The 17,678-nt window shown below is 43.3% G+C and overlaps 1 protein-coding gene across 1 annotated transcript in view; it reads left to right on the forward strand.

Annotated features, from left to right (window-relative positions):
• The window catches only part of si:cabz01090165.1 (uncharacterized protein LOC100333421 homolog), a 40,660-nt gene extending 23,856 nt beyond the window's left edge, over positions 1 to 16,804 (forward strand). Inside the window, 4 exon segments of the mRNA XM_034528490.1 lie at positions 15,460 to 15,643; positions 16,380 to 16,409; positions 16,411 to 16,594; positions 16,683 to 16,804. Coding sequence (XP_034384381.1) covers positions 15,460 to 15,643; positions 16,380 to 16,409; positions 16,411 to 16,594; positions 16,683 to 16,804 — 520 coding nt within the window.
• The last annotated feature ends 874 nt before the right edge of the window (positions 16,805 to 17,678 follow it).

The raw sequence follows: 17,678 nt of genomic DNA on the forward strand, positions 1-17,678 counted from the left end.
CTCTCTAGTGGGGCAATATGGTACTACAAGCTTCTTAAGATATGATGGTGCATCACCAATCAAAGCTTTGTAGGTGAGGAGAAGAATTTTAAATGTGATTCTTGATTTTACAGGGAGCCAGTGCAGAGCAGCTAATACAGGAGTAATGTGATCTCTTTTCTTAGTTTTTGTTAGTACACAAGCTGCAGCATTCTGGATCAACTGGAGGGACTTAAGAGATTTATTAGAGCAGCCTGATAATAAGGAGTTGCAGTAATCTAGTCTAGAAGTAACAAAGGCTTGAACCAGTAGGTATAGGGAAGAAGAGAACAGCTGCTTGGATCAAGGTGTTCAAGAAGAGAGTCTGCAGCAGACCTTCTGGAATCTGGATGAGGAGGCCCTCTGCACCTCCTCTGCTTTCTCAGAGCAGTGAAGGAGGGATGCGCTACTGTAGGAGTGAGTCACATACTGGCAGACATTTTACTTCTGTTCCTCACGTGGGCACATCCCCCCACCCACATTGCTATAAAAGTGCGGACGCAGTCGGCTTCCCCACACAATTCTCGTCCAAACCTTTTATCTTTCCAGGGGAAAAGTCCAGGGAGCCAGCCCGCTGTTATTCCCCCGGGCCGTTTTGACACTCACTTTTGGGAGCCGTCCAAAACTGCTGAACTGCATTAACCGCATGAGCTGAGTGGCCGCAGTCAGCTGGTGGTGTGGCAGCAGCTCTGCGTTCATCATGGAGGTCGTTGAGGGATGGCGGGGAAGGAAGGAAGGAAGGAAGGAAGGAAGGAAGGAAGGAAGGAAGGAAGGAAGGAAGGAAGGAAGGAAGGAAGGAAGGAAGGAAGGAAGGAAGGAAGGAAGGAAGGAAGGAAGGAAGGAAGGGAGGGAGGGAGGGAGGGAGGGAGGGGGTTTTGCTCGTTCATTTTCCCGGCAGCTGATCTCGCAGTCCAAACCCGCCGGCTCTTCTCTGCAGGCCGCTGCCCTATAATAATGGGGTGACAAATGGGGCAATGTGATTCTTAGAAGTTCAGTGACCATCATCATGGTTCTAACTTCTGCCCGTGACGACGGGGAGCACAGTTCAGCTGAACAAATGATGTGTTACACATGAAATAGATATAAGGAAACTTGTCCCGTTTTCTTTTTTTTTTTTAAATTGGGCACAGATTGACAGATTAGTTTTCACTCCCACTTGCATAGCCTCTCCTCTTCTCTACCTTTAAGCTGTAACATGAGGAGAAGATACACAGCAACGAGCATCGCTACAGCTCACAGTATTCAGTGGGAGACTGACTCAAATGTAGAATTACATACTAATAATAATGATTGAAAGATGGACCTGCTAACCACTGATCTCAGTCATAGCGTCGTCCAGCTCTGACCGGATTTGCTGCTAGTCATCGTTAAATGTTATGTATTCGTGACACTCAGAGAGGTTGGAAGGAGATATATAAAAAGTATATATATAATACATATATAAAACCTGTGGAGCACGGAATGTTAGCACGTCATTGACTAGCGTTAGCACTTCCATGCTAAGGTAGGGAGTGCAGTTAGTGACCGTGTGGGTTGCAAGGTAGGTCGGCCTACCTTGACAGGAGTGAATGGAGGCGGGGCTTAGAAAAGGGTATATGACATGTCTTTCAAAATGTATTTTGGCAAAAGCCAAAACACTTTAGTTAGTGGTATCTTAACATAGAGCTTATTTCCCAAAGAGAGGATGGAGAGAGGGAGAGAGCGAAGGAAGCTGCTCTGGTGGTGCATTCAGACTGCGTGGTTGCCCATCTCAGCACCTCCTCCCCTTCTTTGCCTCTGTGGCTCCTTTTTCTTTTCCTTTTCATCTCAGTTTCATCGCACTCTCAGGTTTTCAGCAAAACGTGCTGCGCTGGCAGAAAAGTCGTGAACTGAACCGTCGAGATAACAGATCGACATTTCCTCATTTCTCTCTCTCTCTCTCTCTCTTTCTCTCTATCTCTCTCACTCACTCTCTCTCCCCCCTGTGCCTGTTGGAAGGGGTAGATAGGGGAGGGGAGGAGAGGACAAGTGGAGAGGGAGTTTTATTTTTACAATGTGCCGTCCTTCTTTTTCAGTTCTACCCCGGGGCAAGAATAACCTTACCAGCTTTACCCTTCACCTCTCTCTCTCTCTCTCTCTCTCTCTCTCTCTCTCTCTTGCTTACTCTCTCTCACACACACTAAGGATTATGGGTCTGGGGATCTAGAGATCAACCTCTGTCGGCACCAGGAAATTAATCTATTGATTCCCCTTCTTTTTAATATTCTCATCTGCTCCTCTTTCTCTTTCTTTCCCCAAATGTAATATGTGTATTTGCATGAAAGGCTTGCTGTGTGTGTGTGTGTGTGTGTGTGTGTGTGTGTGTGTGTGTGTGTGTGTGTGTGTGTGAGGAAGAAAGGGGAGCAAGGGTGCAGGAAATGACAGCCGATCATATTCTGCTGAGATGATGAGGCTTTTCCTCTTCTTCTCCCACAACTCTCCTTCGTTTTTAATGCCATCTTTCTTCTCCTTCTCTTCCCTCGCTCCATCACCTCGTCCCTTCTGCCTCCTCCCCGTCTTGCTTCTTCTTCTTCTTCTTCTTCTTCTTCTTCTACTTCTTCTTCTTCTTCTTCCCTCCTCTCCCTCCATTAGCCAAATGTCATGTTGTCCCGCTAGTTCTCCAGTTAGTAAAACCGCCAGTCCAGAAGATGACAGCTTTTAGGCCAAGATCAAATCAAAAGGTTTTTCTCCACTGCTCAGACTCAGAGCTCTGCCCTCGGTGTCACTGCTCCAGACGTTGGGGGATGTGGGGAGGGGGTTCAGATCTTACATCATCTTCGCTGTTACATAAAAGCAAAAAACTACATTTCAAGAGTGTTCAGTGTCAAGACATTAGGAATTATTCTTAGTGGCTCTTAGAACGACGATGTCAGACGGCCTACAGTGTACAAAGTATGCTCACCTCTAAAAGGACTGGATTCTCTTTCTCTCCAGTTCTACTGTGAGACCAGTGCTGATGTGGCCTTTCATTGGGGAGTCGCTAAAGTCAGTCATGTAATGAAACTCGTGAAACTCGGTGGAAGATGGAGCACGGGCCAGAGGAATAACCCATTTCATTTTGAGGCAGTGTGGCCTCTCTTCTGTGCCCCTCTAGTTCCAAAGTATGTATGCTTACATTAGGCATTTCATAATGTGTACCATAAAGAGGTGTTATGCCATTGATGAGTCCTTTAAGGTAGCACAATCAGGGTTGCAAAATTCCGGGAATATTCAAAGTTGGAAACTTTCTACGGGAATTAACGGGAATAAAACGGGAATATACGGGAATTAACGGGAATTAACAGGAATAAACTGGAAGTTTGGGGTAACTTAACTGTATTTACCTTGTCATAAGCAGACATGCATGCAAACATTTATAATACAACTTTTAAAAATGACATTTTTGACTTTTTTGACATTTTGTGAGTAGAACTTTATTCTTTCATCGAACAACAAAAACATGACCGTTGAATAAAAAAGTGTATTCCCTATGATCACCACCCCCCAACCCAAATTGTTTTTGGGGTGTTTTTCCCTGAATCCTTTCAGGTCTAAATGCTTTCTTCCTGGACCTCATCAACGTCCTCCTCACTGGTGTAAAAAGTTAATCTACTGTATACAAATAAACTTGGTATTAAAATGAACATGGCTTCAGTTTACCAAGTAATCAATATGCTAGGTAATGACAAACAGTGTTGGGAAAGTTCACTTTCTACATGAACTAGTTCAGTTCATAGTTCATAATTCAAAATGTTGAACTAAGTTCACAGCTCGAAAAAATGAACTAGTTCAGTTATTTTTTTCAATATGTTGCGAGCTATAAGTGAAATCTCTATCTGTCTGCAATACCGCTCTTGGCCTCTACGCAACTCGGCGCTGTCACACTTGCCAGGCATAGGGCTGAAATGTTCAGACGCAACACTGATGACAAAGACGTTCAAAAACAACAGAACGTTTTATGTTTATGTTTATGTTTCTGGCAGACAATGTTCCCAACCAGCTGCATTCAGGGTCCAGCTGAGCTAGGCGTGCATAGTCTTGTTCTCAACTACATTTAAGTTCCCTGTTATATGCTTTTGCAAAAAAACGTAGGCACATTTTTATTTATTTTTTTAATTCCCGAGCCAAAATTCCCGTGGAAACTTTCCGCACCGTTGCAACCCTAAGCACAATCAAACAAGTTTCTAATCGCCGACTTAAATTAACACCTCAATCATCCATTCAGCGGACCAGTATGTATATCTGACACCATTATCTCTTGACCCTTTCACCACACATGTCTGGTGTGTGCAGCTGCTATGGGAAGCACTACCTGAGGCCACGCTGACCTTTTCCCACTAATGATGGCCGCTGTCTCCTCCGCCAGCCGTCTCGCTCTTCATCTTTCTCTTTTGTCTCTCGCCGTCGTGTGTCAGTGCCCAGTGTCACCTTATGAGGCCAGACGATCCTGTCTTTCCCAGCAGGACAATCAAGACCACTACCACCTGACCAGCAATACTGTAAGGTTCTTGAAACCCTGAACATGAAATTAGACCCCCATAGTTTTTTTTTCCGAAAGCTTCTGCTTCCACTTCAACTATCAGGCTTGTCTCATCCAGCATTTATAGATATAAAATGTGATCAAATTAAGACATTAATCCAGTGGATTTTCATGTTTTTAGCCATCTGCCATCTACAATCTCAGGTTGTCATCATGCAAGCGATGCTGTTATGTTTTATTCATGAAATGATATTCCACAAAATCATGTCATTGTTAATCCACGTAATCGTGAACAAGGGACTATAAAGACCACAATAGCTCCTGTGGGCAAGAGGGGGAGGGGTCCAACAAAACCATCTTTCACCCAGAAGGCCGCTGGTCTAGTTTTCCGACCACTCAAAGCTCTTTAACACTACATGACATCATTCACCCATTCACACCCTGATGGGAGGATCTAAGGTTCCACCTGACCATCAGCAGTAACTAACATTCACACACTGTAGTCACAGCTATGGAAGCAATTTGGGGTTTAAGTGTCTTGCCCAAGGACACATTGACATGGCTAGCGGAGCCGGGGATCGAACCTCCGATCCTCTGATTGAAGGACGCTATCTTCAATGCTATTTATTGTGTTTATGTCCTGCACATCAGTTTAAACATCAGTCTCAAACAGACAGGAAGGACTCGTTGCTGGTTATCACTTTCTTTCGCTGCTCCTGTTTTTAACTATCTGTGTGACACCAAACACGCATTATTTTTTTCCGGTGTACCGAGTTGTGAATGAGCCATCGTATTAAATGTGTGCCCGCACATGTTCCATGCTTCTTATGCTTAATATATATCATGTCTCGTTCTTCCTCTACTCATCCCCCTCTCCTCAATTTATCTTGTCTGGTTTGTTTTTTCCTCTCCTCTCCTCTCTGCTCTGCTCGCTACCTTTCCTTGTTGATATTCAGAGGATGAGAAGCTGAGTATGTCGAGGAAAAACCTCTCGCCCTTAACCTTGCGTCTTGCTCAGGGAATTATCCGAGTATATTTCATACCTCTCGTGTCCAGTGGAATGCTCCGTAAAGTTACCTTTTCGGGAACGAAAAGGATAAAAGAAGGTTCTGTTGATGCTGTTGTTCGGAGGTTGTTTGACTCGACAATTAATTTTCAGGAATGGAGCGCCGTGTTGCGTGAAAGACTGTTTTGGTCATGAAACGGGTTCACATTCTTTCTCCCGGTGTTGGATTAATGGATTACGGCTGAGCTTTTCTCTCTGCTTCTCCTCGGCTCAGTGTCTTCCGATGGCTGACACCCTGCCAGGTGCTTCCCAGGTCCACCACTAATTGTATAACTCTGACCCATTGCTGTCAATTACACACTCGGCCTTTTGCCCCCCCCCCCCCCCCCCCCCCCCCCCCCCCCCCCCCCCCCCCCCCCCCCCCCCCCCCCCCCCCGTCGGATGTTGTCTTAGTACACCTTTATTCAAAAATCCCATCATGCCTCTGTGGCCCCATCTGCTGGTTGGTTCAGGGGCCTCAGAAGACTTCACACGTATTGTTGTGGTTTTATTTGTGTTGCTGCTGGCGGTCTGCACAAAGCCTCTTTTTTCAGCCATCTGCTTTATATAGTTTACTTTACAATACAGGTTATCGTCATGCAAGCGATTAATGCGTTTGATTTATTTGTTTTTGTTGCAGTTACAGGCCGCCATATGTTTACATTAATCTGACTCTTTTTTCACATCAAGTGTTAAACAACACCAGCCTGAAGTAGTTTTGTCAAAGTTGCATAACAGGTGTGAGACGATTACATAAATGTGCTTTTACCGCAGCGCAGACGTTTTACAAGCTAAGTTTAGTTGATTTAGATCCCCATGCGCTGCCGTAACAACAACAGTAACTACTTTCCTGGGGTCCACATAACAAAAGAAACATAACATCCATAAGAGAGTCAACACTGCACCACACCAGATAGCTTGATATCATTTTACATAATGTTATCACATCTATTAAAGCAAACACACACCCCCACACTAATTTCAAATAAACATACGTTAAATAGCAATATCACAACTTTTGGAAAAACTAAAACAGGAACTTTGACTCCACATTTCTGGAGAGAATAAATACAGTCTCAACATTTTATTGAAACATAGCACGTATTTAAGTGCACAAAGGGGGCGTGGATTTGAACACGTTTTGAACCAAACTCCATGTATTTAGTCTTTTTTATTTTATCCAATGTGCATTCAATTCTTCATTCAAGGCATTGTATGGTTCTTCACAACAGAATGTGTGTTCACTATGATGGATTAACCTCAAATAAGATTTGAATTAATCCGACAGCCAACATTCGAAAAGGGTCTACAGAAATGACGAGTATCCATGATTTGTAGTAAGTAAGTAGTAATCTGATAAATGAGCGCCATTCATTTGAATAGAAAAAAAAGATATGGTAAAATAAATGGGGTAATCAAACAATAAATAAAATAAATGAAATTGTCATCATAAAGTAGTCCCCTGAATTAAATAAGAGTATTCCTCTTTCAAAAATAAGCATATGTATTTATTTATCTAACCACATTGACTCATTTATATATTTAGATTCATGTATCTATTTATTGGCAGACTTCTTTATGACAGTATAGGTTTCATAGCCATATTCATTAATCTCATAGTATTTATTTATTCATGTAGTTATTATGTAGAGTATTGAATAAAAAGGCTTCTAAATGGAGTATGAAGCAGGCAAAAATGAAAATGCCAAAGTAGCTCAAAAGTACAATACTGGAGTAAATGTGTGTTTGGATTTAGTTATTTAACATAATAATTTTATGTTAATTTTATTTTTATTGCAGCTTTTTTCTTGGAGGACATATTATGTTTCTCCGACCAGGACGTCAAGATTGACTCCTTTTAGACTGAACCAGCCATTGGTTCAGGTTTTGGAACAAAGGCGATGAGAAGATCGCAGACAGGATTGAAAAAGCACAACGTTGCTATGGAAACCAACAGCACACAGTTCCTGATGCCATCACGCTTTACAGTCGAGACAAGAGACTTCTCACAGTCGTCAGCTGAACATCGGCTTATTGAGGCAATCAAACAAATGATAACGGCCCTCAGTCTTCATGTGAAAACAGGATCTCGGTGGTAATGACCTTCAAGTTATCGATCGCATCCAGAGCGATGGCCGTCTTGTATTGTTGACAGTTAGACAGGATGTACCAGGAATCAAACCTGCGACCTTTGCTCCACAGAAGAAGAAAAAAGACGTACGCAGGCGGTTCCAGAAAGCAGATCGAAACACATTTCTCTCAGTTCAGCCCTGTGTCAGTTAATAATGGAGCATCCCAAGTATGGGAGCTCACGACCATTTCATTCACACGGTGATGTGTCGGGTTTAGTGTCGTGCCTCCATCCCGAGTGGCTCTATTTCAGCCGGCTGTGGCCACTGCAAATCCTATGTGGCTTTCAATGTGTTCCATGTCATTATGAGCATTGAATTATAAACTGCCTTAAATGACACACACACACACACACACACACACACACACACACACACACTGCCAATGCTGACGTAGTTACACTGCTGTTATCTTGGACCTTTTCCTAATTCTCTAACGTGGTCGGTGCCCATGGGCCAAGGGCAATATGGAAGATATAAAAGGATGACCTTCAGTGTCTGTGCGCTCCAACTGCTGCTGTACATTTCATTGGAGTGTACGTTATAACTCGGTCTGCTCACAAATACACAAAGAGGTCGGCTTAAATAACACAAGGACGTGAAGCCTGTTTCATGGGCACACCAAGTCCTTTTTCATTAGGTGTGTTTTTTAAAAAAATCTGTCTTATATATGTGTTGAGAAAACTGCAGTACAAGACATAAGTTAATTAATTGTGCGGGTCCATGGATCATAGTCCCAAGCGGGGCGGATGAATGAATGACGTTAGCGAGGAGCTATCGTTTAGCTGCCTCGAGCACAATCCCTTCACATTAGTCAGTCCCAGATTCAGAGCTTGTCTGCAACCACCAGCCACAATCATTCAAACACCATCTCGGATGCCAGCGTTTGCATATACGGTGGCTCTGAGAGGTCAAACAACTCGGAAAACTTTAACGTCAGACTTAAGTTTGGTACGTGGTGTGTCAGCGTGACGGACGGAACATCAGACTATTTTGGAACAAAAAGATGGACTTAGTTGTGCAAACGCCTTTAACCGTAATGAGCCGATTAACAGTAGATGGTTTGAGTGCCTTGTTGCCATTTTTCACTCTAAAAGAAGAGCGAAATAGGAAGAAATTAATTGGAATTTATAGATATGGATATAGATAACAAGTATACATGTCATGTAATCAAGAAACATTTACTACATCTGGTGGACCCTCCCTTTCAAACCCCAAACCTCCAGTGAAAGAAAGTCAGACTTTCTTACACAGGAGTCAATAAACCATGACATGTAAAACCAGTGGAGTGACTCTTTAATTAATGCACATTGCAAGGGTGGTTGAGTGCATATGCAAGTCCTATTTTCATATGTTAGAATCACACGGTCACAATGAGAAATCCATGAATCCAGCATCCATAAACATTTCGGGGAGAGCAAAAAAAGCAGTGTTTACCGACTAGAATACAATAGAATTCCTTTATGGTTAGAGTACAACGTAATAAAGTTAATCATTACTTGAAACGGTAAGTTAGTGCAGATAGTTGCTGTGTTATGGTGGCCCCTGCATACGTGTGTGTACCTGCATGTATTTGCTGCGTCACCTTCTGTCTCCGAGCCTCCGACTGAGACATGAGTTACCTCCAGCAAGGGCCACGGGCAACAACAGTAGCTGTACATTTAGTGTGTGTGTGTGTGTGCGAGTGTCAGTTTGTGTGTGAAAGAGAGAGAGTGAGCGAAAGAGGGAGAGAGAACCTGAGGCCTTCATTCAACCATTACTTTGACCCAGAACGCTGCAGACCTCTATAATAGGCCGGGTGTGTCTCTCTCTAGTACACGAACGCGTGCACACACACACACACACACACAGTTACATACTCACACTGAGGCACTTCTCTGTAGAGACACTATCTTTTTCTTTATACTCTCCCTCCCTGATTCCATCTCTGAAATACGCGCACACACACACACAGACACACATACACACACACAGAGCCACACGCACACACACACACGTATAACACAAATGCCCAGTGGGTCCAGCTAGGCTTTATAATTCCATTTCTTGTCTCGCCACCTCCGCTCCAGTGTTGATAAATAGGTACTGCCCTGCACCGGCTGACACCTGAATAATATATAGGACGCACATACACACACACATACACACATATAGGGCATACACAGACCCACACACACACACACACACACAAACACCTGCAGGAAAACACAAATGTAGAGAGAATGCAGGTTTCAACACAAACACAAGGACATGTACAAGCACACACTCTTTCTTGGCCTCTCAGATCCAGTCGTGGTCCTTAGTAAAGTACAGAAGTGCCAAAGCTGATTGTTCAAGGTTGTCGCTGTAAGTGTGCTCATTTAAAATGTTGAAAGCTGCATAAACCCAATATAGAAGCAAACAGTTGCCTCCTTACACACCCAGCAGAAACGCAGAGCTACGGGGGCGCGAGTGTATGGAGCTAAATCCAGGCCAATAGTTTTGTTCGTTTGAAAATAAGATTTGAACCTGAAAATTCAAGTTTTGGTCTTGAACATTGAAAAATTCAACAATGTATTCAAAATAAAAATAAGTGTATGAAAAGTTTTGTTGGTTTAAATATGATTTAGATTCAGTTATGTTTTTGTTTTTTTCGAATAAAATATATTTTTTCATTTTTCAGTAGCATATTTTATATTTTCAACTTTCAATCTTTTTTTTTACAGTTTCAAATCTTTTTTTTTCGGGTTCAAATCGTTTTTTTTTTAAGGTTCAGACTTTTGGCCGGGATGTGGCGTGGGGGGCGTGGTTTCAACTACAGGGGCGTGGTATCTTGAGTGACAGCTTAACAAAGATGGCTGACGACCTGCCTCAACTACATTGCCTTCAAGAAACGTGGGTACTGCGAAAATGATAACTCACTCCTTTATATACAGCATATTCACGTGATTGGCAGTAGACACAATTGACGCCAGTGACACAATTATGTTTAGCAAGCTGTTCTAGACCATACTTGGCTTTAATCGCAGTAAAAGAGCAATACACTTTGCCAAGTTGTGGCGTTCCAAAATCCCGCAAAGTTGCACCAAAGTTATTTGCCAATGTCTGTGGAGAGTTTGTAACTGAATCTCCAGCCACGCGTGTGACTCACATTTATCAAATACAGTCAGCAGTTACGACTCAGCGGGTCTCCTGATTGGCCGTCTTCTTACACGTGACTTTTGATACACTTCTTCCGTGGCAGATAACGCACGTTCACACTGATGTATAAATCTGATACACAAACGAATGATTTTAAATGATGTACTTTTTAAATCTCCGGGAAGCTACGGCTCCAGTCTAATCAAAGTCATTGGTGTCCAAATCGAGTTCCAAGTCTTTTGACTTTGGCGAGTCGACACTAAAGTCATCAGATTTGTGACTCCAGTCTGGTGACTCCAGTCCACACCTCTGGGTGTTTGTGTCTCCCTGTTGAGTCCAACATTCTCTAAGCCCTGGTTTGGTTCAGCCCGATATACGCAGGAGGTAAGTCCCCAGTGGAGGACCTCACAATTTACGTCCAATGACAATTATTGTCCAGGCATAGTAAGTAAAGTACGGAGATTGGGCTGTTTAATGGTCACGATATAGTTACCTAAACCTATTTATGGATTATTTGCCATACGAAAAAAATATTTTGCTGATCCATACAGCACAGTAGTTGTTTAAATAACATGAAGACTTACAGTAATCCAGTATTTTGGAGAATGTTCCAGTATTTCTCCAACAACTCCTGAGTGAAATGTCTTCAATGTAGCTGCTAAATGCTCAATAATCGACTATTGGCTTGTTCCTGCCCCAAACTATCGATACTATATTTCGGCCTTTCAAAATCCACTCTGGGTGGACCTCTTCCTCTTACAGCAGGACCCGTGTGTGTGTGTGTGTGTGTGTGTGTGTGTATTTTAGAGGGTGGCCTAGTTCACAGCGCCCATGTTTCTCCACTCAGTTATTATTCCATCGATAACATCTCCCAGAATACTCTACTGTCTTTTTTATTTTTATTTTTTCTTTGCTCAGCTTACAAGCTGTTCCCTGGTCTTTTAAGGAATCGGGACCGACTCGTGATCACCTTACAACCTGCGAGTCACATTCTGTAGCCGTTAGCTGGCGGGAGGAGAGCTCCAAGACGACTTTTACTCTTTGCCCAGCAATAGTACAGTAAGTGCACCGTTAACACGTTAGCAGAGCAGCTGTGGAAACAATAGGCGTGTGTGTGTGTTCCTGCTCAGCAGTGTTTCCGAGCAAACGGCTTCTGCATGTCACCGCCCTAATATGAAGGACCGCCCTCCAGAATTTCGATTGGTTCGCTGTGCCGGTCTTTTTTTTTACAACACCGGGGAGGTTGTCTTCAACCTCTTTTTGAGCAAAGACTTTAGAGTCTATGGTGAATGATAAATGGGCTGTACATGTATATCTCTTTTCTAGTCTTCCGACCACTCAGAGCTCTTTAACACTCCACGTCATCATTCACACACTGATGGGAGGAGCTACCATGCAAGGTGCCACCTGCCCATCAGGACTAACTAACATGCATACACAGCAGGCACAGCCTGCAGGAACAATGCGGGGTTAAGAGTCTCTGATTGAAGACGAGCCCGCTCTACCACTGAGCTACAACCGCTGTGTTCATGGCAAAGAAGGAACGGGTCACCCAGAGCAACAGTGTGGCTCATTGGTGGCTTTTACTGGAGCTCTGTGGCCCAGAGGAAGAAGACATATCAGGCTTTGATACACACAGACAATACTTGTTCGTAGAAACATTCGTGGTTGGTTTGGGTCTTTTTATGGATTTTTTGAAGATAAAGAAAAGTGTATGTGATATCACCAGATTTATCCTTTAAGCTTCCCTTCTATCCACCTTACATTGTTGCCAGAAACCAAGAAGAGCTCCGCAGACACATTTAGTGTTTTCTCCCGTTCTACTCTGAAAGCGCATACCTGTCATGTTAGTCTGCCATCTGCTGCTTGTGCAAAGCTAATATTTGACCAATTTGAGCACAAGATTTCCACTCTATTGTATATACAACAATATTATATCATAGGGTTGTGGACATTCAAAATGTGTGCTGGTACAATAGTACAATATTATCTTCATCCAAAACACAACAGAGACTCATTTGGTTTTAGTTACATTTTTACAGGATTATTTTTTTTCACATAGTAAGATTTCATAACTCTAATGACCTGATTTTTTCCAAATAAAACAAAACATTTGAATAAAACACAATCATTTAGTTGTGTGAGAAGTTCTGTGTATAAGTCATCTTCCCAATCAAAGATGTGTACTAATTGTTCGTGACATATTTTAATCAGGCATCATTTTGCGTCAGTGCTCCTGAAAATGTTCACAACCGAAACGTGAAGTTGCTGCTACAACACAGCGTGAGCTACTTGGGCTTAGAGCTTTTGATACGTTTTCCTCAAAGATCATCTTTTTATTCCTGTATCAGATACGTTATGAAGTGAGGGGTCATGAGCCTTCCATTAATATGGATTCTTGTTCCCAGCGCTGAGTAATGTGTAGTAGGCTGTGTGAACCGATCAGGACCGACAACAAAGAGACCAAAGTGGAACTGGAACAAACTGCAAAAAATGTGTGTGCTGCTTCAGGTCAATATATTTGTATCATTTGTTCAGTACAGACTCCCGTCGTCTCTCTTGTTTCTGTCATTTCTGTCTGTGTTGTGTCTCATCTCTCAGCTGTGACACTTCTGTATTTCCACACCCTGACCTCCTTCTCATCTTCTCCGTCTCACCTTGTCACCTCCTTCTCACCACTTCCCCTCAGCGTCTCCTTCCTTTGTCTGCCTTCTCTGCGCCGCCGTCTTCCTCCCCTCTCCTCTCCCTTTAATCCCACTCTACCTTGTACCATTTGAGTATTAGTTTGAATTTCAAGTTGAAATTTAAATTGCGACAGCGTCCTCCATTGCCTCGTCTCCTCTGCTCTGCCTCTCCTTCCTCTGTGTGTATATTCCCTCTACTTCAATGTTATGCTTCAAATTCAATCTTTGACTGAACCTTTGTGTTGGATCTCTACTTCTGTTCGTCCCCAGGACAACAAGAACAGAAGTCATTGCAATCAGCAAAGCTGCAACATACAATACAATAATCTATACACGTGGGTCTTGATCGGATGGAGACGGACCGAGACAGAACGATAAGGGGTCGGTCTTCTCTTTGCAGCAGCACGTTTAGTTTTAAGGTTACCTTGGACTGAGAATGATGCTCATTTTGATTAAAAAGTCTTCAAGTTTCACTGAATTAAGCTTCCCAGAAGTGGAGCCCAGCGTGGTTGCCACAGGACTTTCACCCAGGACACTGCTGTTCTTGTCCCATGTGACCCAATTTCTTTTTTTCTTAAGTAGTTTTGTTTTCTTTTTAATTTGAGAAAATGTAATTGACCTGTAATTGAGTGAGCACTTTATCTGTACGGGAACATCATTCTGTGGTAAACAGGGTTGACACAGAGCGCCATCTTCAGGGCAATGGATTTCCATATCATTTAGAATCACATCGCAAGTTGGGATTTTGCTCTGTTGAAAGGCATCTTTCATTCTATTGGCTACGTTTTATTCCGGCGACTGGGTCGCCTCTGAAGATCTCGGACTTGTCTCGGACTCTCATTAAAAGACTTACAGATGACTCCGGCATTTATATGTGGATGGATGGGTCATGACGTTGACCCAGGAGAAAATACTTACCTAGGTTTAGGAATAAATTGTCAACTACGAAGTTACGAGAGAAATAAATCAACGTTGACTTCTCATTTCGGTGAAAGTTTGTTTTTTGTTTGAATCTTTCCTCCCTCCCGCCCTCCATTTATGAGTTTTTGCAGTCTGGTTCACTATCTAATTTTGTGGACATTAACAAATTAAAGCTAATTATTTATCTCATTATTAAGCTTCGCAGCAGCCTGCATAGTTTGACGCGCATGGCTAAGCAGGGCCTTCAAAGGTTCCTTGCCAACCGTCTTCATGTGACGAGTTGGGAATGAGAACGGGTTGGGTGTACGTAGACAGAAATAACTAGAACGGGCACTCGGTAGAGCGCATACCTTCGCCGCAGCCACTTTTTGGTACTTGGCATGAGAGTGTGGGGAACAGTAAATTGATGTAACTTGATACCAGATATTGTGGTAAACATCACAAAAGAATTATGTATGAACATCAGCCTTGATTTATTAATTCGAAAGAAAACCATTGATGTATCGTGAGTCCCTGACCTTTGACCCCCATTTCGCTAACAAGGGTAATGACGGCATTGTGTCGTGGTGGATATCACACGATTGGGCATTAAGTTCTGAACATTTTGGCATTAGTATCATGCAAATTAGACACAAATTAAAAACGCTATGTTAAAAAGATGATTTTGACATTTTTATGATTTTGACCTTTGACCCGATCGCTCCCAAAATCTAATCAAATGGTTCCCGGATAACAGCCAATCATCCCACCAAATTTCATGCGATTCGGTTTAATACTTTTTGAGTTATGCGAATAACAAACAGACATATTTACAAATAAATACACAGCGATCAAAACATAACCTCCGCAAAAGTATTTTGCGAAGGTAATTAACATCTGAAAGAAGAGGAAGAAGAAGAAGAGGTATTCTTGTTATTTAGACTCTTAATGTTTCTCTCAGTAATATGAACAAAACCGAGCACCAAATAATTCCGTCTCCACAACCGTAACCTGTCCTATAAAGGATGAACAAATCCGGACGTCGAAGAATAATTTGTTGTTGGTCACTGTGTTCCTCTCGTTCAGGATGATCCCAGCCGACCACAAGTACTTCCTACTGAGTGACCTGGCGTCGTCGCGGGACTACGAGCTGTGTGTGCTGGCCGTCTACGATGACGGCATCACCGCCCTGACAGGCACCAAGCTGGTGGGCTGCGTGTCCTTCTCCACGGAGACGGAGTACGGCCGCTGTCACTCGATACGGGACCAGGTTAGTACGTTACTCCTCTCTGACGACTTCTGGAGCCCAAATGCGGGGATTTGGATGAACACTTTATTTCACAGATCCCACAGCTACTTCGTAATCTAGCTCTAATTAATCTGATAATGGGGACAGTGTTCAATTATAGCATTCCAATTTATTTGTGGCTTAAAGAGTCTTTTTTACACACTGCTCAGTAGAGATGAGCATGCAACTGTTTATGTTTGGTTTTAAATACCAGGCAAGTATTCTACTTTCCAGTAATAAATGAGTATTTACTGAGAATGTTGCATTTGTTTCCAGAAATAGCAACAAAACCAACTTTGTCATTATATGTGTTTCAGTGCAGCAGCTAAACATATGATTTGACATTTTGGAAATCGTCACAATTGTCCCTTTCAGTTCCCCGAAAACATTAGCTATTTACTTTCCTTCTATTTGTGGAGCTACACATAATTTAGTCGCAGTTAATGTAATTGAACCTGCCGATAAACGTTAGGCCGATTGTTCAGCATGATGTAAACGTGTGTTTCTATAGTCAAGAAAGGACTTCAATAGCTCTCAATATCTTTCAATTAAAGTAACCAGTGTTTGTTTTAGTTGAATGTTTAAGACTGTATATATTTTTGGCTGTTATGATGTTGATAACTCATCTTGGTGAAAGGCGAAGTCAGCAAAAAGTGCCGCTTATACGTCATCGGATCTGCACACTGGGCTAACTATCTTTCTGGATCTTCTCCTCCAGTTCCTGGGAGGTACCATGATCATCATCATCGGGGGGGATCATCGTCGCCTCTGTCCTCGTCTTCATCTTCATCCTCCTGATGAAGTACAAGCTACACAGTAACCACTACAAGCAGAAAGCGGCCGCGCGCCACGCCAACGTCTGCTCCCAGACCAACGGAGGGGGCGGAGGGGGAGCCAACATCCCGCCTCCGTCCTCCACCTCTGCAGGGCAGGGTAACTGGAGGACAAACATGGGGGGGGGGGAGATATGTGACTCGTCTTTGTCGCCTGCTTCTAATAATCCCTCTCGTTGTCTCCCTAGGTGGAGGTGCTAATAAAAACTCCCAACCGTCATCGTCAGCGGAGGGGATGGGAGCTTCTCTTCGGGGGACGACTGTAGTAGACTTAAATCCCACCCACGACGATGACGCCATCTCCCAATAACACACAACAAACTGTCAGTCAAACCCACAACTCAACAATCTCTGAGCCCAAACCAATACTACACCTCCCGCCAACCTTCTTTTTTCTTCTTTTTTTTTGTTGTTGCTGGTGCCTGGAGCCAAACTCCACTTAAGGCCCAGGAGCGACTCCTGTCATTGGTGAGTAGCTGCTGTCGGGCGAGTTCAAGGTGAGGGAGGCGGGAGGCGGGAGTTGGGGTCTGGACCGCTGTCGGGGCCTTCTGCATTCGCACAGATATGTCATTTGCACATTTTCTTTTTTTTGCTGCTGCTGCGATAAGGTATGAATTGAGTTAAATATGGTACACAGCAGTGCAGACAGAGAGGTGGAAGAGGAGAGAGAGAGAGAGAAAGAGAGAGAGAGAGTTTGAAGTTTGTTTGAAATTGAAATCTGCAGCAGACGGGTGCTGAGAGAGGAAGGCAGGCAGTGGGCTGCTCCAGGCAACCATGCGGACCAAGTTCATTCAGCCTGCACAGCTGTGCACCAACTGTACACTCTTCTATTAGAGAAACACACTTTAATGACCAGTCACTCACCTGGAGAACACACACACACACACACACACACACACACCTGGGTGATGCAGGTACACACAATGTTGCTTCCTCAGATATCTGCAAATCTGCATTCACCATTAAATTGCTCTGTGCAAAGAGCCTACACACTACACACACACTAGACACACACTACACGCACACTACACACACACTACACACACACTACACGCACACTACACACACACAACACACACTACACGCACACTACACAGACACTACACACACACTAGACACACACTACACGCACACTACATACACACTACACACACACTACACGCACACTACACACACACTACACA

Source organism: Cyclopterus lumpus, chromosome 25 (genome assembly GCF_009769545.1).
Source record: "Cyclopterus lumpus isolate fCycLum1 chromosome 25, fCycLum1.pri, whole genome shotgun sequence".
Taxonomy (NCBI): Eukaryota; Metazoa; Chordata; class Actinopteri; order Perciformes; family Cyclopteridae; genus Cyclopterus; species Cyclopterus lumpus.